The following is a 23,735-nucleotide window of genomic DNA, read 5'->3' as shown; positions in this document are numbered from 1 at the left end:
TAACCGGTGGATTGGTCCTTTCTGGTTGAGAATGAGTCACTATCCCAAGTGAAGGAGTTCACTACTTGGGGCGATTTACTGGTCAATCAACCTATGGTCATAAAATTAAATGACTTTTGTTTTACATGTTAAAGACACTCAAAATCCTATAAGAATGCACTTAATTCAAACCTGCAATGCTTTAACATATAAATGAATGTCCGTTACATTCATTGCCAAACGAATCACACAATGCTGATTAAGCCTTTCGCCACTGGATAAATCTACAATCAACATGGATGTTTAGTTTAGCTCTGAACATTGCTCGCTCGCATGACAAAATATTTGAGTCCATAGTCAACGTCACATCATCAAGTTGCTTTTGAAAGGAAGAAGCCAAGCAGGTGATATTCTAGTAACAATTCATCCATGTCTGTCGGTACAGTTGTGAGAGGATCTTTGGACAGGAACATGGATTCATAACTAGATTATTAATTAGCCATGACCAATGATCAACCATGATCCAACCAGTGTGCTTGAAGGTTAAAGAAATGTGATGATGTGATGAAGAAATTATGCATTTTTTAGATACTAAAGGAGGCTGATAAAAATTCAACATTAGTGGAGAATGCCACTCTCCAAGCCCTCAAGTTACATGTTGTTTATTTTTTATATTAGGTAAAGACTTCAACTAGTTGATAAAAGATGAAACCTCCTCCAGACCATTGATTGGCTGGTTTGAATTCCCAGCTCGTGTGTTGAACGAGATAAAAATAACAGTGAGAAGAGAGAGCAGACACTGTTAGGAACTTGGTTACACAGCACAGGAAAAAGCAAAAAAAAATTGTTCTGCTATGATGGATAATGTTTCTTTAATGCTTTTTCTTTCAGGTTTAAATGAAACAAAGAACCACCAATTTGCTGTTTTCTTTCTCGCTTTACTGTATTACTGTGTGATTTTGCTGGTAAATATTTCTCTTATTGTAACCATCATCTTGGATAAAAACCTGCATGAACCAATGTATGTTCTATTATGTACTTTTTGCATGAATGGACTTTATGGAACAACAGGTTTTTACCCCAAATTTCTCTGGGATCTGCTCTCTCCTGTCCATGTTATCTCTTATGCTGGATGCCTTGTTCAGGCTCTGGTAATTTACTCCTTTGCTACCAGTGATCTGTCTATTCTTGCAGTAATGGCATATGACAGATATCTGGCTATATGTCAACCACTGGAGTATCACGCTATCATGTCAAAGCAAAAACTCTTTTATTTAGTGTCTTTTTCTTGGATAACACCTTTCTGTATTGTGGCTGTAAATATATTTCTGACATCTAGATTAAAATTATGCAGCTCATATATTCGCAGGCTCCTTTGCTCAAATTGGACTATTGTTACACTTGCTTGTTTCCCAGCTGAAACCCTTATTAACAACATTATTGCCTACATTTCAATAATCATTTATGTATGTCATGGCTTTTTTATAGTTTGGTCCTACATACATCTTATCAAAACATGTGCGAATTCTATAGAAAAAAGGGCAAAGTTTATGCAAACATGTGTGCCACATATAACATCCTTGGTCACTTTTCTTGTGACGATACTATTTGATCCAATGCATATGCGATTTGGTTCAAAAGATTTGCCTCAAAACCTTCAAAACTTAATTGCGATAGAATTCCTTATCATACCACCTATTGTGAATCCTCTAATTTATGGTTTTAAATTGACCAAGATTCGAAACAGAATTTTGGGTTTTGTATATATCAAAATGAAATGATATGTATACATTGTTAATTGTCTTACTTATTAAGGAAACTCTCATATTGGTATACAGTGTCCTACAACGTTTATAATGCATTTGTTCTTGGCTGTAAAATCTTATGAATATTATGAGGTTGTATACATTGCAAAATGGAAATCCTGCGTACATCCATGTCACCAAATGATGATTTTTAACTAACCATTTGCATTGTATTAAATTAAATTTGTGTTCACTTCTGTGTGGAACTGCTGAACTGCTGAAGCCTCATATAAGCTTCAAATAAACCTTTAAATACATTTTTGCACAAAATGACTGTGTGGACCTATCCTTTAAGGTTTTAAACTAAATGCCTACTCTGGTGCACAAATGTACTTGGCACAGGGTTTATTTACATCTTCTGGATGTAGCCAATGGTCAGAAGTCAATTGCAGTCATTCCTATTGTTGAAATGTTAGCACATGTTTATAGTATCCCTTTCCATCATTATAACAGCCTTTTGTAAAAGTCTACAGTGTGCCAAAGCATCAAAGTCAAAATCTGCCAGACCTCCGGTCCAACAGCTATATTTGGTTGCTTGACTGAGCTTTTTCTAAATATTATGTTACTGCTACTGTGTAAAAGATTTTTTCAACTGTCTGCAAACCTCCATTAACACATTTTCCTTATGTTTGAGGCATGATTGTATTTTGATACCAGTTCACACTCCTCAGCTGTGAATGAGAGAGCTGCTTTTTGTTTTGTTTTTTTTACACAGAGCTAATGTCGGTCAGAATGTGTCCTTGCTTTTTTGTCAGATGACTCTGCATTGTTTTGCCCCCTGCGTTGGCACATCTATTATGTCAACACATTGCCCCCCCCATCCAAATGAATGAGAGGGCTGTTATTTTAAGCAGGACAAATAAAGTTGGTCTGAACCTTGCCTAAGGTAAAGTAGGCTCACATTAGTAAAGGAGGTTAGATATAACTGAGAGCTAAAAAATAAATAAAATGATATTATATATAATCTTGTTTAACTTGCATTTATGTACTTGCTTATAACTTGTCTGAGCAGGTAAATAATTATTAAAAACAGGTTGTCTTTTTGGTATATCATAATCAGTGCTGATCTTTAGCAGTTGTTGGGTTTATGCACCAAATATTGTGCTGAGATATATATCTGCTAACAAGACATGCTTCCTTACAATATCTTAATGTGGTCTGTCTGTTCAGGGGTTACTGCTCACCTGTGTGCTATAAAACGAGCAATAGGTGAGACTTATAGTCACTTTCCATGATGCCATATGTGTTCACATTTTGCAGTGCCAGTCATATGTTTGTCAGAATAATTGTGCCCACATGTCAAATTCTGATAAGAAATCTCATTAATAAATGTATGTGCAGTTGGGAGAGTGGAGATATGATTCACTGGTAGTGTCAAGTATTTGTCTACTTTCTTATTCTCTGTCTTCATTTTTTTATGTTTGTCTTTTATTTGTTTGGTAAATGTTGGTTGAGTATGCCAGTGAAGTTAAAAGTCAAAAGAAAAGCAGGTGTGAAGTTATCATTAAAGGTTATAGTGTGAAGTATTCACACCAGGGGACAAGACAAATAATTAATGACACACAAAACAGTCCTAAAATCTGACAGTGTTTAGTTTTGCTCATTAGACACTGAAAGCTAATTGCCTTATATTTTGTGCCAGATTTTATGAGCATGGCCATATTGCACAATCATTTTTTTTAAATTCCAAGTTATGCAATGAAATAAAGCTCTTTATTCAGACCAAATTTAAAGCTAAAATAGCTTTGCATCATGCACCTCAGCCTTTATTCCCTATTTCAGTGGTTCTCAAACTTTTTCATGTCAATGTCCCCTAAACTGACAAAAATTAGACCAGGGACCCCCATTTGATAAGATTTTGTCTGAGGGTCCCCCATCTGATAAGATTTTTAATTTTAGATGTTCTATTACAGAAAGTGTATGAAACCCATGACCAAAATAGTCATATATTCTGTCATTGTGTTACTTACGTGAAAATAAATGATTCCCCTTTTTGCTGGGGACACCCTGGAACCCCCTCAAGGCCCCCTTTGAAAACCACTACTTTATTTCATGTTTTGGCATTTACACACCCTTTGGTTTCATTCATATCCTGACCAGAAGTTGTTTTACCTGACGGCCACATGATAACAGCCGTAGCGCGAGCACACCCGCATTCCGCGAAGACCCGCCCTACCCTGCTTCTGATTGGCTAGTAGTCGTTGCCTTCGTTGGTTAGATTGGTTAGATTTAAGCATGAGGAATGATATGATTGGGTTAGAGTAAGAATATCATGGTTGAAGCCAATCAGAGGCAGAGTAGGGGCGGGTCTTCACGGAATGCGGGTGGGAAAAAAAACTGCCGGGAGCAGAGCAGCGGGGGAGCCGCGCCATCCTCACCGATTCCCACTCCACACCACTCGGTGGCGGTAATACGCCGTTTCGTTTACCAACCGTGACAAAACATCAGAAAGAAGAAGAAGGCCGACGGCAGACTGTGGACACTGCAGTACATGCGACCGTACAACTGCTCTCAGCCCGTGTTCTGTTTTTTCCTCAACACCAGCGACGACACGGAGGAAAACAGACGTCCGTGTTTTGAAGTGAAGTGGCGGTGAAGATTTCAACGAAATCCCAACTTTCCTTTACCTGCACGAAACGTGAGTAGGCTGTTTGCGTGTTATTTTGGGGGGCTGCGGAGGATGAAACAAACGGTGTTGCTAATATGATTTGGGTTCCGGCTGTGTTTATGTAATATTAGGCTACTAATCCTCTAGAACAGCGGTTCAAATTATTTTACCCCACTGGTCATCCAAAATGTGAACTTTTACCCGTGTAAGCCTTGTGAAATTATCCTGCGTGTATGAAACACGACTGTGGGATTTATGGCTGTCATCTTACCCCAGCTTTACCCTGACAGCGCTGCCTGTGAAGGTCTGCCAGGGACACCGCATCATGTACAATTCACAGAGATACTGTCATGTTAACGCAGTGCTAGCTGCATTAAGGTGTTATACAGGTATGCTCTGCAGTGTTCAAATCTGCTCTTGTCTCATCCGCACACGCGTTTGTAATATCCCATATTGGACGGCGAGGAGAGAAAAAATGACAGAGTAATGTGGGCTAATACTATAAGATATTCAGAAGCTCTAAATTCCTGCCTAAAAATTGTCACAACTGGATTTTTTACACATGTCAGCGACACTGACTTAACATCTGATTCCTCGGTCACTTATCTTAATGGGAAACAAACTGAAATATGGACTACTGTACGTTACTGCTTACAGTTTTGCGTAGCATGTCCCCATATGATGAAATCCAGACAGTGTTTCCCACATTGCACCTGTGAATGCTCTGACACTGCTCCATGTCTGTGTCATCTGGGGAAAAGCAGTCAGAGTACATTTTTTTGGGTGTCATTCTTTCTTTCACAGGTAGTTTATTGACTTGGTTTTTTTTTTTTTTTTTAACCAGACACAGTACTCACCACTAAGGCAGGTGGAGCTCTTTGACAGAAGGAGCCAGAAGTGGCTCTGGTCCTGCTGAAATTATTGAGGCCAAGTTAGAGTTGCATGTTGAGAAGGAACTGCTTCTCATAATCCTTACTAGTTTTCAATGTTGAATGAAGCCAGATGCATCATTTAATAATTATGGGAATTGTTGCTGGGGAAAAAATAAATAAATAAAAAAATTGCTTTTGCAAAATATAGTAGAAATCTTTCAAATTAAAGTCGGTCTCGCCTTCTACTTCAGGTTGTTCTTAATGTATGTTTTTGATGCAAACTTTGAGAAAAAAATAATTATATGCATCATCCATTAGCAAACATGTCCGGTGGCTACAGCGGTGGCGCTAATCCTTTACTGCTTGTCATTCAACCTTTTATTAAAATGAATGATTTCTGGTCTATGTCAGTCCAGCAATGTGTTAATTTGTGCACAAATAAAATGACCTAGCGGCTAGACGTAATAAGACCCATAAGTAGAACTGAAACCACAGCTCTAGTCTGAACGTTGTCAGAAACATTGCATGATAAAGTCTGCAAAACCTTATAAGCTTCCATCTATTTTTAATTCTCAAAAAGGCAATAGTACCTCTGGTGTTACAATGGGCATACTGTAACCTGATAATCCCATTAAAATTGAAAGCACAAAATAAAACCCAGATGAACTTGATGTGGAAGTGGGTGTAGTGGGTTGTGCAAAAATACTCTGCTGGCACAAAAAAAGTCAAACAGCAAATATAAAGCATGAAATCTCCTCTCTTAAAGTACTGATTAAGATCATCTTAATAAGTTTTAAAATCTATGTTTTAGGAATGGCTTTGATGGTGTCTTTTATTTTTCAACTGGCGGCATCACAATATTATGATGTGTCATCAATTTTGATACAAAAAAGTTTTGGATACTTCTCCTAAAAAAGGAAAATGCTCTCAATAAAATGTATCTACCAATGACAGATGTCCCGAGCTGACCCTAAGGATCATTTTCAGGGGTGATCCGGGCGTAAACAGCTGCCAAAATAGACCTGATCAAATGCAGATCATTGCTTTACTGAACTCAACCACTTCAGTAGGGCTGCAACTATTTATTATTTTCATTATCAATTAATCTGCTGAATGTTTTTTCCATTAATCGATTAATTGATTAGTCTATAGAACGTCAGAAAATAGTGAAAAATGCTCATAATGTTGTAGAGCTCATGGTGATGTCTTCAAATGTCTTGTTTTGTCCAATCAACATATTCAGTTTACTCTCATGTATAATAAAGAAAAGCCTCAAATCCTCAACTGTCAGAAGCAGCAAATGGTTTTTTGGGGAGGGTGTTTGGTGCCTGATTGAAAACATCTCATCATATTAACAAATTATTGAAGCTATCCTGTATTTGTCTTATGAACTTATGAACCAGACTTTAATTCATCCTCTTACTTCCCCCAAAAAGTGATGTTTCTGCAATGTTTTATAGTCAGATTATCCTGAAAGAGTTATTCTGCATTTATACCACTATTCACTAGTGCAGCACTGCAAGTTTTCAAGTGAGGTGTCACCACTGCCCTGAAGACAGAGCTAATGAGTAAATAATTAATGAGTGGAATGTTTTCAAGTTCAATACGGGGACATATGATTGAAACATCCCCTCCTTTAACTTGTGATGGTATTTTCTCCGGAGCCAAGTGGTGTTTCCCTTCGAGGGTACCCCTTTCCCAAAGGGATCTTCCCTTCCAAGTCGGTTGTGAGGTGTGAGATCTGGCTCCAACGGCGACAAAGACTCACATTTTCCTTTTTTAAACAATGCAGCACAATTGGATGAATTTTTTTTTTTTGCAGACCAGCAATGCAGGAGAAGCATTTTGCTGACAAACACTTGTTTTTGTTGAAAGAAATTAAGCAGAATGATTGAATCTGTTTGCACAACAACTGTCAGGGGAAAGCAATTTTGCGGATTTGCTGAGCTAAAGGGAGTAATTGAGGTTTTGCAAAAAAATCCGGGTGCAGTAGTCGGCTAAAACAAAACACTGTCAGGGGGCAACCATAGCAAATACTGATCAAAGATAAGTGGAGGGGGCCCGGCTACAATAGGGCTTATTGTATATTTCATAAAAATGCTGCAGTACTGCTCCACTTGCTGAGATGACAAGTTTAAAGAGAAAACAGCTTAGACCAGGCTCTGAGAATACTGTACCAAAACGACCGCGTGTGTGTGTGTGTGTGTGAGAGTGTACTACATGTATATGCCTGCATGAGCAAAGTTCACTCGGCTCTGCTGCACTGTATCCTCTCAGGAAAGCTGCATGCGGTTGAGATGCTCCACTGGCTGTGTGTTGGTAAAACCCATGCAACCCCAGCAGAGGAGAGGCTGCCACTGATCCTCCTGAGGCTAATAAATAGTTTGCTGGCTGTAAGAAGAAGTCCTCTTTAATGCTACTAATGCATAACTGGAGGCAACAGAAAAGTGTAGCCCATCACCTTTACACAGCTCCATATGGACGTGGCAGCTTCTGTCATTGATCCATATGTTCCTTTCCCCCGAGGACATTGTTGTTTTAGCCCTGATGAATGCACCATCATTGCTACATCACGGGGGATACGGCTCTATAAAAAGACTATACATTTCCTCAGGATTTGCGGGCTGATGGGTGCTGATGAGGTCACACATTAGAGGGAAAACCACAGGGGCTCAATGTCAGTTGTAATTGTGATAAGCAGCTGGATAAACATTCTGTTGCTCTATCAGTCTAATGCAAGTATTTAACTCACTTTCAGCTATACGCCTACATAAAATACACGACCGATGACTTGACCTCAAAGCTTCATTATCAACTAATCTTAATGTAACTTTCCCTTCTCAGTCTTTACAAGAGAGCATGTTTTCCACCGTCTCTTGCTGTTTGCAGACCAGACGAACACCTGCCAAGAACCAAATTTGGGCAGATTGTCTCTCTGGTAAGAGGAGCACCTGCTAGACTGGCTGGCGAGTAATTGTTTGCAAAGAAAATATCTGAATGCTAGGTTAACTTTGGGGCGAAATGAAATCAGCTCCGGCCGCCCTCCTGAATGTTTACTGTCCCCAGTAGGATAGCGTTGGTGCTGCAAAAACAAATGTCAGTCTGGTTTACAGTCAGTCAGACTAGCGGCTGTTTCTGTGAAACGGACGATCCAATAAGAAATTTAACAACAGCCCCCAGCACGGTGTTCCCTTTTTGAAGTTTTGTAGCAAATAGTTTGTTAAAATACAATTTTTCTTTTAGGATTTTCTTAAAAAAAAAGTTAGATGTGTTCACTGGAATTGATTCTGTGCAACATCATGTCTGTCACTCTAATCCAGAGCATCCGTTGTCTCGTGTGTTTGCCCTGAAACACATCAGGCATCCTGCTTTTTGTTGTCTCTTACTTAGTTATTGATCTAAATGTACAGTAGCGAGTATTTCATGGTGTTGCGTCAACCAGTCGGTCCTGTGTGACATTTAACAGTCTCCCTATCTTCCTGTCTCGTCCGTTTTAAGTTGCTCAATATGAGGAAAGTTCTTCCTGTTGCTGCTTAGACCCAAGAGACAGGAACACACATGAGCAGCATCACATTCATACGATAAAAGGCAGAGTTTTCTCATAGCCGCTAATCAAATTAAAAACGCCTTTTAGCTCCATATGACAGACATGACAGTCTGCCGGCCAACAGTCTTTTTTGTGCGAACATGTGATGAGATCTGTTGCGGAGGAGTTCACGGACTTTGTGAAACTGGTAGCCACAGCTGCACATGGAAGACTGAGAGGGCAAGCAGCCTGATTGCTCAGACAACCAAAGTTTTAAACAAATCCCCAGCTTGACCCAGTTTTTTTTTTCTGGAACGCGTATCTGGAAGTGAAAAGGGACGTGAATGCAGTGAGTATAACAGGTTAAAGTTCGCACCAGGATTAAGCTCTGTAAGATGTACTGTAAGAAGAAGATGAGAGTTGGCAGGAGACAGTATTGACTTTGATATTTGCCTGTTTTTTTTAAGTTTGAAACAAGATTAAAGTGTGGACTTGTTGTAAAGGTGCATACAGAATTCTCCTTTGAGCACACTAATATGTTATTGTTCTTTCTTTTGTTTTATGTGAATTCACAAGTGACAGTGATGTGTGTGGACGTGTGGGTGAATAAGAGCCTTTATTTTTTTTTTAAAAAAAGCTCTTTGTTCTACTCGGGTTGAAACGTACTATTTAAAATACAGTTTGCGTCTCATATAGTCAGTGTCACTTGCAAATCTTTGCCACAATAATAACAAGGCTAGGAATGACCTTGCTGTTTCACGTTCCACTGCAACTGTCAGATGTCGTCCCACAATGCAGTTCCCCGCCCCGGTTCAAAGCAGAATTGAAATTGACTTTTGACTTAATTTTACATGAGCGGCCAGTTTCAATCAATTAGTCAGTCTGTGTAAAACATACCGTAATAGATAATGTTTGCTCAAGGCTAAAGTTACTAACTACAGAAGAGACTTTCGGAGAGAGGCCTGAGCGAGGTGATATTCAATATCTGTGTGTGCGTTACAGCATAAAAGTGCTTGCACTTGTGTACACAATGTAAAGGAGACGCACAGTGATATTATAGTATATTAAGCAGTTAGAGTCGCCTTCATTAATTTGAATTACAAACTGTTCTGCTGAAGCTCTGGAAAGTAAGGGGTCAAGGGTATAAATTTATCCATGGTGTATTGCACAGATATAATGATGGTTTTAACAAAGCTGTCTCTTTGTGCTTTCTTCATACTGTAGAATCCTTAGATTTAAGCTTGTAGTTTAGACTTGGTGTCAAGTATAAGTGCAGATGTGATAGCTTGTGAGAAACACTGTAATAATAATTTTTTTCGGTGCTTTACACCGGATAAATATTTCCACCTCATGGTGTGCAGCACTTTGCAGTAGCCTTTGAGGTTGTGTTTGACCATATGCCAGAAAAAAAAAGGTCAGTTTTATTTATTATTCACCACCGTTTCCAGTAAAAGTTTTTTTTAAAAAAAGTTATTTTAGAATTAAGGGAAAAGTCAGCCAATTTCTACGTAGAACTTTCAGCATTTTGCAGCTTTGTGGCATAACAGGATAAGTGCACTACACATTTCAGACAAAAAAAGAAGAAGCAAAAAAAAAAACAACCAAAAAAGCACTTCTTCTTGTGCAGATGCATTTACCCAATCCACCTTACTGTCTCACGCACTCTCAGCATTCACACGGATCACATGGGAATTAGACCCCCTTTTTTCTATGCTATTCTCCACTCTGAGCCTACATCAAACTACCAAACTAGGCCGAGCAGGCACCAACTTTCAGCTGAAGCAATCTAAGAGGTTTTACCACAGAGTCAGAACCCTAAATAGAGGATTTGTCTGTATCATATTGTCTAACTCAGCAATGAACATACTTAGACACAAGACAACAGACTGTAATTTTGGACAATGGAGTGATGGTGGTGAGGGGGTAGAGGTTTATACAAATCAAGCTGCATGACCCCGGCTTGCGTGACTGAGACATTCTTCCCCTCCCTGAGGGTGGCCACATCAATGCCGCCCCATCACCCCTGTCACTAAATTGGTGGTGAGCAGTAAGCCGCAGGTTGTGGCCATTATTCATGCAGTATATATTAAGATTGCCACACACTTGTGACTGCATAATGCATCACTTTGGGGAGTACAATAACCTTTAAAATAAAAAAAAAAAGAGTGTAGGTGTTGTCAGCACGCACGGCCCCATGTGAATGTGAGGACAGTCTGCATCTTTTTTTTAAGGAATTTGGAAACCTTTTTTTTTTTTTTTACATTGACTGGAGATGAGTTCTCAGTGAAAACAGAAGAAAGGGCTAATGCACATGCCAGACAACGTTAGCATCAGAGCGTGAATGTGACATTACAGTCAATGCCGTATACACACACTCACATGTTAGCGCCGCAGAGGGCAGGACGAGAGGGCTCCGTACAACCAACCAGGGCTACGCTCGAAACGCTTGAACTGTTGGAAATTGTGTGTCAAGCTGCTTGTGAGACCGTTCTTGTTTGGGTGCGTTACTGATTTGTCGTTTAACATGTCTCGTTTGTTTCTGCTGTTTGCGAAGCAGCGTTCAGAGGTCTCTCTCTTGCTTTTGTGTGATTTTTTTTTTTTTTGAAGGATTGATTTGATTTATTGATCGGGACAGTGTGCGGTTTTTTAAACATTAAAGATGCACTGCGCCGGAGTTAGCTCGAAGCTAATTTGCATCCCCCCCACAATCAAAACATACAACAGCACAACAACAAACACACACAGAACACACCATACGAAACACAAAGCTACACACAAAAGCACATCACATACACCCACAATGTCAATTAAAAATCAATAATGTAAACTAGGTTCAGTGGTCACACAGCTGATTGGTCTTTAGTTGGTGTTTTAATTTGGCCTTGAATGTAGTGATTGAACTTTCAGCGATCTGTTACGCAATATTATGCATAAATGAAATGTATTTGGATTGCAGATCAGTCAGAATATTATTTTGTTTTTGTTATGTTCTGCAACCTTTGCTGATCTAGGTACATCTGGCTGAATATTCATGCTCTTCCTCTGCTCTACTAAATTTAAATGATAGCACTTGTTCATAACCGGAGGCTCGACTCTCCAGTCACAACTTTGTGGTCACACACAGAACTGCTCCACTAGAGTAGTTTGGGGGGGGTGTAAATGCGATGGTGAAGCATATGTCAATGGTACTTTGTGAAGCATGCTAGTCATTAGTGGTGGGCTATTTGGATGCTGGGGTTTTTAAAATGAATAAGACTGTGGATTGAGTTGTTTCCTTCGCCTGACCAGAGCTGGTTTAAGTTTAGGTTTGTTTAAAGTGTTACAGTGTGTGTCGGTCAACCGTTTCCTGGCGCTGGAATTTTGGACTGAAACTAAAAGGATTGTAACTACCATATATAACTCTCAAACTTTACACACAGAATAACAACTTAGTTAAATAAATATCACTTTGGACAACCGTTTTGCCTGTTACCAGTCCAGTCTTGTTTCCGTAGAAGTATTTCATTTAAAGTCTCCCTCAACTCAAAAATGTGTTTTGCTGTTTACTTCTCTTGAATGTTCAACCTACATGGTGGAAAATGATCTAGCTATGTGCCGAGTTTGACACTAGAAAGCTGCTTTCACGTTCATCTGCTGACGGGTTCTCTGCGCTCACGTTAAATCTGAGCACCGACGAGAACGATTTGCGACATCACAACTAGTCTGGAGCCGATCCAGTGTGCAACTTACACAAGTGTGATGTAGAAACTCCAAACCTCCAGCGTACAAACACCGACAGCAGATATTTCAGCGATGTAGGAGACATCTAGTAAACCTTTGAAACTAAAACATGTTTGAATATTCATAGATTCAGGATTTTTCAATAAGGGAAGAAGGGGTAGATGTATTTTTAAGAATATTTAACAAGGTAATTGAACTTGCATAAAAGACACATTATTATTCCAAGCAGAATATATTTTTTTTTACATGTCTGGAGGGGATCTTTAAGTTCAAATAAAATGTTGAGAAGGCATGCATGCATACTTTACAAACTGTGGGAAGATACCCCCTGCTCTTTTCTTTCCTACACAGTTTACAGTACCTCAGCTTTCACTGGATCTCTAGCATACTAGAGAAAAAAACATTATCCTAGGATACAGCTGCAGTGGGTGGCTGTATCTGTCAGTATAGCCACTTTGTGTTTTCCCAATACTATCTCAGCTCAGGCTTTGTGAACATAGGCACACATAAAGGTTCATGTCATAGCGGTTTGCTGCGCGTATGACCCCCGATAACATGGATTGTGTCATGATGTGGCTGTACATGTATTCACTGTGGATTAGGCTAAGCCCATCAATAATGCAGGCCACACGGAGTAGCTGTGAAAAGACTCTTTTCTTGTTTTATAAGCTCTACACTCCGCTCCTTGGTCTTGCGCTTTTACACAAGGACAGTAAATCTCCTGCCTATGAACAGTAGATTGTTCTTTAAACTTTTCAATGTTTGAAGAGTCTGTAGCTGAATAAATGAATGAATGAACTCCCCCCCCCCTTCCTCTCCTTCCTCTCTCCTCCGCTCGCGTGCTTTCCATATTCATCAACCTTCTTCTCTGTTTCCTTCTTGCCCTCCATACTCTATGGAGCTCTGCAGAGTCCTTGGTGATATGGCTATATATAGAAGGTAAAGGAGGAGTGAGATTAAGGGAAATAGAGTGCCTTTTAGTGCGCCGTCCTGGCTTCACGCGCTCCCCCGTTTTGAAAGGGTTAATGACGCTCAGATTTAGCCAGTAGATTGTTTTGTCTGTGCCGGAGTGACTCAGGTTGAGGAGGTCAAGCCTCGGCAGTCTGAAATAGACTTCCTCAATTAACCACAATTCCTTCTGGCTAAATGCCATTTGTGAAAGAATAGCCTTTACAGCCCCCCCCCCCCCCCCCCCAGCTTCCTTTTGTTATCACTGCTATGAAGTTTCAGCACTGAGCAAAAAAATGGTTTAAATATCCACTATTGATATTGATAAGTTGATAGTATTTTTTTTCTATCTCTGTGGTGGCTGTTAATTGACCGCTCACTGAACCCTGCCTCTCGCTAATTGCCGTCTGCCTAGTTTTCATCCTTTGCACGGCACACGTGAAGTTTATAATGATAACGGCGGCAGATTTACCTCTCACAAAGCGTCTTTGATTTCAGACAGAAGTAGACTAAAAGCATGCTTCTCATTTCTACCCTGTGACCGTCAGGTTTTTTTGGCACCTGAAATGACAACAGCTGCCGGCAGATTTTATCAGCTCGAGCTACGGTAGCTAGGTAATTAAGGTAATGTGTCGGCTCCATGAGTTTCTGTTTCCTCTCTCTGACTTTTTTTAGTGTTTTTCATCTGAGCTAGTTAGACCTAATGAGGGAAAAACAGAAGATCAGACTGTTATTTTGTTCCAACGTGACCCTGTTTGTGATTCTTAGCTTACATATTTGTTCATATTATCAAACTGCATGTTTGGACTTTTAAGATTACAAGAGAAAAAAAGCTTTTAGAATGAGGACTAATGGATGTGTTGTTGTTGCCAAACGTAATACTTTCTTGGGTAACATTGACTTGGGGTTGCTGCAGTGTAAATCTGATTAGAGCTGCATCTCCATAGTGGGGGAATACTACACAGTGGATGTGATGATGTAACCTGTAAAGCCACAAATGATGTGTACTAATCTACTTAGTTAATGATGTGCTGCTTGGTTTTTTCTCTCCAGTTTTTACTGTGAAAAAAAAAAAAAAAAAAGAAACAACCCTCCAAACTCTTTAAGTGCTGAGTGTCACTCTTATTACGTGCGCCACTTTGGCATCCAGACAAACCCAAAGCTCGACAGACTTACTGTTGCTAGTTACGGTTGCTAAGTTATGTTTAGACAATGACTATTCATGGGAGGGGTTTGGAGATCTGTCAATTTTAAATCTGCCAGCCACGTTGATTAGTAGATGTGAAAGTTTAGTTTCTCAGCCCGGTCTGGTTTTTATGAAACCGATAGAGAGAGAGAGATGCTGCAGCGGAGCTAAACACGGGTTCAGAGAAAGAAACGGAGGGGTGCTGGGAGCAGAGCGTAGCAGGTGCGGCTGGCTCATGGGGGCATATTTGTGTACTCTGCTCACTCAGTGGGAACATTTTAATTTGATCCCTTTGTTTCTATAAAACAGGTCAGGATTTGTTCTACCCTCTGGGCAATTTGTGTTCGTGCTTGTGCAGAAACCACTGTAGAGATGATGCAGCGTCATGTGTTTTCTGCAATAGTCGTAAAATTTTTTTTTTTGGAATTTCTTGATGATTAAGTAGTCTGTTGAATTGGGCCGGTTTGGTGAGTTAGGAGGTCGTTAAGTTTTTATTTAGGCTTTATATGCCTTTGATCGCACACTATCAGTCGATCGCTAATCGTACGATACGTCTTCTGGAGGCTGGTATCCAAAAAAATGACACAAAACCAGACCGGAGACATCTCGTTTAGCTTGGCATGCTATTAATGTAATATTCATTCATTCATTCTGAGAACAGTCGAGACAAGTGTTTCAATCGCTGTTAATATTTAAAGCATGCAGCCTGCGTTCGCAACAGATAACGACACTGTTGTCTTTTCGAGAAGTGGAAAATCCACATACGTCACAGTGGAATGTTCTCTGTTTTCTGTCTTTACACGCCTGAAGTTACAGGTCATTCGCTCTGCAAAAGAAAGAAAATCGTCCCGATATGATATTCGATTCGATTTGAACCTGTAACACTGCAGCATGTGTTTAATTTAATAATTTTAATGATTTTGAAAGCAGGATTGGATGTTTGTGAGAGCAGTGCATCATATGGATGACGTAGGTCTGACAGTCACAGTAAGGGGGTTTTCCTTTAATTAATAGTCCGGTACCATGGGTAGAGCGTGGGTAGGGAAACTCTCAGACTTGTTTATATCAATCTGATAAGAACTGATGCTGATTACTGCCTTTAATGTCATAACAGTTGGTTTTTCCCAGTAAAATCTGCACAGCAGTTCCTCAGAAAGCAACCACTTTATCTTGCACTTTTAGTTTATTTTCAGTCGAACCTTCCACTACCAAATAAGAATATATCTCTCTACACTAATAGGACAGGTCCCCGTCCCCTCCTGGAAGCTGTTCTGAATGATTTGAGCAGTTTGAAAGAAAAAAACGGCTACTTTTACACGTTTCTTACGCCATTTTAGCAGCCTGGCTGGATGAATTGCAACGCTGGTCAAGGGGTCAGTAATTGTAAAATTCCCAGTTTCTCTCCCCAGCTGTTTTGTTAGTTTGTCCCTGTGTGTGTGTGTGTGTGTGTGTGTGTGTGTGGGTGCTTCTTTTCCTGCTTTCTTCCTTTACACATCTCCAGCGTACAGTCTGCACCACGCACGTGTCTGCGTGCGAGAGAGGTGGCTTTGTTTTTTTCCAGGTTATGTCAGTTTTGGCCAGGTCTGCTGCGCTGTAATACCACTGTTCTGGCTCACTATCACAGCCGTTTGTTCACTGTGGTTTAGATCACGCATAAGCAGCGTTCGGTTCCACAACTACAATTTAAAAAAAAAAACGTTAATCTTGATATATTTATAGCCGTTTAAAGAACACTTCATTCTGTTTTTAGGTTGTAAAAAATAATCCGGCAGAGGAGACCTTGTGAGTAACGTCATTCATCATTGCAAGTATGTGAGACTCTACTGAGTTCACGCCTATTGGTGATAAAAGAAGAATCTTCATGAAGTTATAATTACAGCGTGAGACTCCCGGTGCGGCCTCGCCGTCGCGTAGTTCGGGGTGAGCGTCTGCTATGTTGTCACTTCGGCTCCGTTTCTCAGCCTTTGACTGCTCATCTGACAAGTCGTAGGATCACATCAGAGGTCTTCACTCGCACTCAAACGAGACTCTTTCACACAGATAATCCTCTTTTATTCTTGTGTCGACACTTCTATAGAAGTGATAATCATCAGCGATAAAACATTGGTATTATTTTTTTTTTAATCATATGAATCATCAGTGTTTTACTCAGCTTTTTCCTTTCTGTGAGGTTTTTCAACTGCTTTTACGCCTAAGAGACATTCCTCCACACACACACACACACACATATGCGCTCCTCGTTATTCCCAGGGTTGGGATTTTTCCTCTCCGGGCACTCTCACTCAAACCAAGTGTTGATGAAAGATGTGCCTGAATTAGGAAGTTCTGCTGTAGTCCCGCTGTGTATCAGAGGCAGGTGTGAGTTTTTTTTTTAAGCATCTTTCCCAAATGTTGCACTTTCAAACGTGCACGCTGCATGGAGCTGAACCTTTCATCAACACCTCGAGTTGCAGTTAAACCCATCAGCGTGTCCTTGGTGTGCGTTCGCTCATGGCTTTTGTTTTTTCCCTAAGTGAAAATCTGAGTTTCCCAGAGAGTATTAGTGAATATTAAATTAAACTCTTACCCCAAAGGCTGAAAGTAGAAAGTCAGTCGTCTACTTACGGATGTCATGAAGTGGAACCAGCGGTGAGAAAGACGACCGGCCTTCAAGCCGATGGCCTGAATCCAAACCCTTTGGCAACAAGTATTCATTTGGCCAAGGTACACTTGTCTTTAGGAAATACTGGGCATTATCACACAGTGTCAGTCTCATTTATTTCTCCACCAGGTGTTGGTAAAACACGACAATCTTTCTGCCAAATATAATATTTACCAGATAAGAACATTGTCTATGATCCTGCCCCCGTTCTTTCTGTCTTCTTAAAGCTGACTATTATTTTAATCTGAAGTTGATATAACAGAAAATGTTATTTTGTGGATTCACAGCAACAAGATAATCTTAAAATCCAGGATTATTCCTGATATTTATGTATGCGATCGCTGTGGATAAGTAATCTCCTGAATGTACAACTGCAAAATTGAATAATGCACAAACCACCTCCCCTCCCTCCCTCCCTCCCTCCCTCTCCAGTTGCGGCACGACATTCTTGCTGTAAGAACATCGAAACCGTCATGGACAATAGTGTACTTGTGATCTATTCTATTGCTGTTTAACTGTACCCTATTTTCTGTTTAAGGTCTGTTGCTTTTTTGTTTGGTCAGTAATAAAAAAAGTATTTTTAAAGATGAAATTCACAACTTACTTTAAAATGATTTTTATGGTGTTGGTGTTGTTAAATGTTTATATCACGCTGTAAACTTTTTAAACTAGTTGTGTCTGTGTGTACGCTTTTGTGTTTGGATAAAATTGGAGTTTCTGTAGTTTCACAAGCGAATTAGCTTTGTGTTTTTGTACTTTGACCATAATCTCAATGACGTCTTTCTGCTGTTACGACGTACGGACACTTAGGATTTCAGCTTTGATAATGTGGTACATTGCTCTTTTGAAAAATAATAGGACTCCAGAAAGACATGTCTTTGAAAAACAAAACAAAAACTACCAATTTCACTATTTTTATTTCACATTTTATAGTATATTAATAGATAAAAATGAAAAAAAGTATGATTTACCAATCTAACTGCTGCTTTATAAAACAAAAACAACAAAAGAGAAAACTTTTCTGACTTCGTGACAGTGTCCCAGAGTCAAGTGTTTGTATGGCAACGCATACACACACAGTATTGCGTAATACATTGTTGTGCTAAAAACAGTAACTACTGCAGACAAAATGCCTTTAACAGGACAATTGTCTTTCAATTAGGCGAACCTATTGAGCTGTGCTGTAACCCAACCTGATGACCTAAATAGACCCAGTAGAGTGGGTGTGCCGACAGCAGGACGGGGTCAAAACAATGTCCCACACACACACACACACACGCATGAGAATTGTTGTGCTGCCTTTAAATGGTAACAGTAAGGGTCATTTGAAAGTTTGGGAACAGCACTTTCAGTCACACTCTGGTTTGTTTGGGATTAGCGAGGCGGACGGCTGCTTCTCTATACACTTCCATTAAAGTTACATTTTTGGAAGTTTTGCTGATCCACTTGTCCAGAGAAATTTATAATGAGTACAGTAGTGGAATAAACAACCAGTACTAAAGTCAAAGCTTAGCTGTATATTGTTGTTATGGTCGTCTTTTGCTTAGAGGATCTTGTAAAAATAAGAAGGGCAGTGCAAAAGTTTTAGAACAAGGGTGCAAGAGTGCACAGGCTTCAAACATTGCGTGATTATACTGTACTTCTTGTACAATGTGTTCCGCTCGGCTTTTGGGGCGGTTTTATTTTTGTGCTGTGCTCTGCTGTGAGTAGCGTTTATTACAACTTGTCCCTTATATCCTTGGTGAACACAAAGCTCTTTGTGTTTGACCAGGCACAGCTGTGTGACACTGTACGTTCACCTCCTACTACTCCCTCTGGGATTTCACTGAGTTTTCTTGGCGATTATTGCAGCCAAAAATGCTTGATTTTTACAGTAGTTTTTCTCAAAAATTGCAATACAATTTTCAATGTTTTTATGTGCTCTTTTTGAGGTAAAATTATGGGAATTGGGGAAAAATTGCAGGCAAAGGAAAATAATGTGAGTTTTTTAAATTTAAACTATTACCAATGAAGAGTCATATGTAGTCACTTCCTGTGCGCTGCAATGACGTAAGTTACTACTGCATGAAATGAGACAGTTGGTCCAAATCACAAGCGGTCTGTTGATTTGGCAATTTCATGCAGAAAAGTTGCGTTAATTTAGCAAAACTGCAAGCTCTCGCATTAATCATTGCGATTGCAAAATCAGTTTCCAGGAGGGACCGTTTAATGCAGAGAAATTGCGGGAATTTTACAAAATTGCAAGCTCCCGCAAATATTGTGGAGTTTGGTTGAATTTGCACTAATTATTGCCATTGCAAGATCGCAATTTCCTGGAGGGACAATCTTACGGACAAAAAGTCATTTTATTCTTGAACTTGAACCCATTTTTCCATAATTTACCATGAGACCACAGGCTGTCCATGAAGCAAACAAGATCGCAGTAAAGAAGGACGTGCTGTTTTCTAGAGTTCAAGGTGAATTATCACCAGAGTTAAAACATAAAATGGTTTTTATTTTATAAATAAAAGGATGAATAGTAGCATGTTGAAACGGCCGTGTCATCTTGAATTCATGTTTGGTTTGCAGCTTGTTTTTCGTGGTCATTCCCTTCTCTTCTGCCTTTCCTCTCACTGTATTTGATACTGTGTAGTAAAACTGAAATGATTAGTTGGTCAACAGAAAGTTAATAAAGCTAATAATAAGCTGGTTCCAGTGTCTCAAATGTGAATATCTGCAGGTTTTTGTAGTTTTCTATGATAGTAAATTGAATCTATTTGCATTTTGGACTGTTGGTTGGACTAAACAAGAAGTCTGAAGAAGTCGTCTTGGGCTCTAAAAAATTGTGACATTTTTCAATATTTTCTATTTTAACTAACTATTAACTATTTTAAATACCCAATAAATGAAAATAATACTGAAAACAGTAATGAAAATAATTGTTGGGAGCAGTCTTACTGTGTAGAGAAACTCTAGACTGCTTCTAAACTCAGATAATTTTAGAGAAATGATGCTTTGCTCATGTTATTCATCTTATGTGGGTATAAAGAATATAAAGAAGGTGCTCTCAGTCTGAATTTATAAAGGCTAGTTGCTTTTATCTGAATCACTTTACAATGTGCCTCTCATTCACTCATACACACACTACATTCACACACACAGATGGCAGGGAGCTACTATGCAAGGTGTTGGCTTAACCACCGGGAGCAGTTCGGCGTTCAGTGTCTTTCCCAAGGACACTTTGACATGTGGACAAGCTGAGGATTGAACTTCCAACCCTGTGACAACTTGACAAGCCGTACTACTTCCTGAACCACAGCCACATTCCTGACCTGGTGGTACACCCACAATCCATAGAGTAAAAAAAGACCTTTTAATATTCATCAAAAGCATTTCACATTAATGCCGGCTGCTACGTTCAACAGCCGCTATGAAGGAGGTGTTTGTGTCCTACAGAGGAGCTTTGCATCCTCACAGTTTGCTACGGGCTGCAGAGCAGAGCGTCGCAGACTCCAGTGAAATGCGGCAGCAGGCAGACAGGCAGCGCTAGTGGTTTTTGGAAGGAAGATGTAGCAGTCCTATTACTCACCTCTGTTGCAGGGATAGTGCTGTGTTATGCCTCCCAGGGGTTCTGTTCAATCATTGGCACACACTTTATTACCTTGTTCTGTGGAGATGTGTGTGCACTTGCAGCAGAGCCCTCTGCTCTTAATTTATGTATCGCATAGGGATTTGTTTTCAGAAGCACTGGTGCTATTTGAGGGGTGTTTTTGCGTATCAACTTCTAAAAATGCTCCTGTGTGTTAAATAAATAGCTGTGTGTTTGCCACGGGTCATATACACATATCTCCATCCTTCTCTTTTCCTCCTCTGACACCAGTGCTGCGATGATGCCGCTGCTGCAGCTTTTTTTTTTTTTTTTTTTTAGCGACATTCGGCACAGATGTTGTTGTGACCCCGGTGGGTCAAAACACGTTTTTCCCCTAATTATTCCAACAACATCTGGGCACAAGGCAGAGAGGAGGTGGAGGAGGACGTTTGTCCTGGAGGGCGGTCGGCTGTAATCGAACCGTAAATAAGACATGGCTCAGGGGATGTGGGATGCTTGTGCAAGCAAGCGTGGGTTTGTGTGTGGGAGAGAGGCCATTTCAATAGAGTGTGCAGCAGGGCAGGGGGGAGGGGAAGAGGTGGAATCTGCCATATGGATGAGAAAGACAAAGGGAGAAATGGAAGGGAGGAGAGGAGGAAGGAGAAAAGGGGGAGACTCAGCGGCCCACGTCAACTCACTTAATGCTCCCTGCTGGCCCCGGGGATGCTGACATCACAGTTTTGTTGATTCATTCCCCCTCTCCAACTAGTTCCCCCATCTTTAGCAGTCAGTCTCTATTCCTGTTGCCCTTGTGCTCCTCTGTCTGTAATGCCCCCCCGATCTGTCTTCCCGTCCTCTAGTATGACCTTGTGAATCCGGAGTGATATTGTCAGGTCTTGTTGATGCATACGGCTAATGCAAGATAGTGTTTGTGGTTCCAGAGTTAAAACTGTGTGCATTATGTAATATTCCACATAGGATATAAGGTGGAGGCTAAAGCCAATGTGCCACAGGGATGAGTTACAAAAAACTGATGGATGTGATTGCTTTAAGTAAGAAGTGTTCTTTCTTGCAGGCTGTGCTGCCTCATTCAACACTAGAACTGCCTGGGTTACATATTCAAAAACTGCCCGTGGGTCATTCTGACCCCATACTGTAGAATTTAAATGTTTTTGCTGCAGGACAAAGGTGTGGCATAGCGAGACTACATGTGTCGGGCAGTGCAGCCGCACAGGCTGATGAAACTGTGTCCCCGCTCAATGAAAACCCACCAGCACAGTGTAATAGTGATATGACACTGGAAAACATGCACAGGGGGTTTGCATTGCTGCATGATCTGATTTTGTGTCATAGTGTCTGTATGTAGGCTACTTAAATATTTGCACACCTTTTTGTGCAAAAAAAAAGCTGCATCAGCTGTTCGTAAGTTTAAACTTTGTCTAGTTATAACCTAAATGTTTACTAAGTTTAAATTTACGTATCACTAAATTAAAACAGGTTGCACCACACAAACTAGTTCCTACTTAGAGAGAAGTTGTTTCTAAGTATTTACACCCAGTAACTGCCAGGTGAGACTGTTGGATAGCTGACAGAACATTAGCATGCTAACATAAGATCTGTTTAGAGTAAGTAGTAAAAGAGAATACAGAGTATGGTCGATGTATTTGACTGTACACTTGATAAAACGCTGTCTAACAATGATGTAAACTGGGAAAAATGACATTTCACAAAAATAACACAGGATACAGTATCAGTCAAAAGTTTGGACACATTTTCTCAATCAAGGGAATGGGAAGCTGTGTCCAAACTGGCAAGACTGGGACTGTATCTTAAATTTCAAAAAGTTATGCCAAAAACATTAGACTAAATTACCAAAGAACATCTGCTGGGTTAGCACTAAACTTATTTTTTCATGTGTAAAAATAACATATTTACAAATTTGTACATATAACAAAGAAATAAAAGGGGCAGTGTTTGCAGCATATGACCAATCACAAACATGGCAGCAGACGAAGAGCAAACTGTAATATTAGACAAATATGAGGAAGTTAAACACGTAATCCAGGCTAAAAGCAACACAACTGCACGACTCTGACGTGTCGCACTGGCAACATACGGATATAAAAAACCATCAAAGCCAAAAGCTTCTGCCGGTCTCTAAGACTCCATCATAAGGGAACCTTCTCACTATTTGTGACCGAGCTCCATCTTCTATGAATAGTGATGCTATTTTCCAAGAAAACTGATTGGTCAGTAGGCGGTGCTTTTTATATGTGTTGATCTGTTATCTCGAAACGTAACCTGCTCCGGAGCAGGTTAGGTGTGCAGCATAAGTTACCATGGAAACGTCCCCGTTAAGAAGTGAACCACCGTCATAACCCTGAAAATCCAGGATTAAACCTGAAGTTACCTCACTAACCCCAAATCCTGCTTTGTAGTACAGGCCTCTGGTCCAGCAGCACCACCAGCAACGTCCAACCAAAACATACACAAACACATTTTCTAAGACTTAATATTTATAAAACTGAATTTAAGACTTTTTAAGGACTTGCAGACACCCTGTCATTCCACTTATGTGCTTTATTTATGTTGTAAATAGTTGTAAAGACAGCTGTAAATAAACAGTGTACAATTAATCAGTCATTCACTATTTTTCATTTTTCACCAAATCTCTCGAGCAGAGAGAAGAGCCCGTCCGCTCTCTCTCTCTCTCCTCTCAGGTGCCTCTTCCTGCAACCTCATGTCTTCTTCATGAGCTGAAGAAGCTCATCCTCCCTCTCTCTCTCTCTCTCTCTCTCTCTCTCTCTCTATCGCTCTCTCTCATAAGTGGTTTTGGCTTCTGAGGACAGGAGGATGCGGTACGATTTTTCTGCAATTTGAAC

General features: G+C 40.1%; 2 protein-coding genes across 4 annotated transcripts in view; both read left to right on the top strand.

Annotated features, from left to right (window-relative positions):
• Positions 1-833: 833 nt before the first annotated feature.
• LOC137192089 (olfactory receptor 4B13-like) lies at positions 834-1,760 on the top strand. The gene has a single exon (XM_067602615.1). The coding sequence runs from the start codon at positions 834-836 to the stop codon at positions 1,758-1,760; it is 927 nt and encodes a 308-aa protein (XP_067458716.1).
• Positions 1,761-4,160: 2,400 nt separating this feature from the next.
• adarb1b (adenosine deaminase RNA specific B1b) overlaps positions 4,161-23,735 on the top strand; it is a 116,429-nt gene continuing 96,854 nt past the window's right edge. For 2 of the 3 annotated variants that reach the window (XM_067603121.1, XM_067603122.1), the window contains exon 1: positions 4,161-4,422. The gene's annotated coding sequence lies outside the window, so the exon portion shown is untranslated. Of the gene's footprint in view, positions 4,423-8,802; positions 9,140-23,735 lie in introns of those variants that run through there. The other variant, XM_067603123.1, reaches the window with a different exon arrangement.

The sequence above is a fragment of the Thunnus thynnus genome, chromosome 11 (assembly GCF_963924715.1).
Source record: "Thunnus thynnus chromosome 11, fThuThy2.1, whole genome shotgun sequence".
NCBI classification, from domain to species: domain Eukaryota; kingdom Metazoa; phylum Chordata; class Actinopteri; order Scombriformes; family Scombridae; genus Thunnus; species Thunnus thynnus.
Note: the sequence above shows the minus strand (reverse complement) of the source record. Positions and strands in the feature narration are given on the sequence as shown.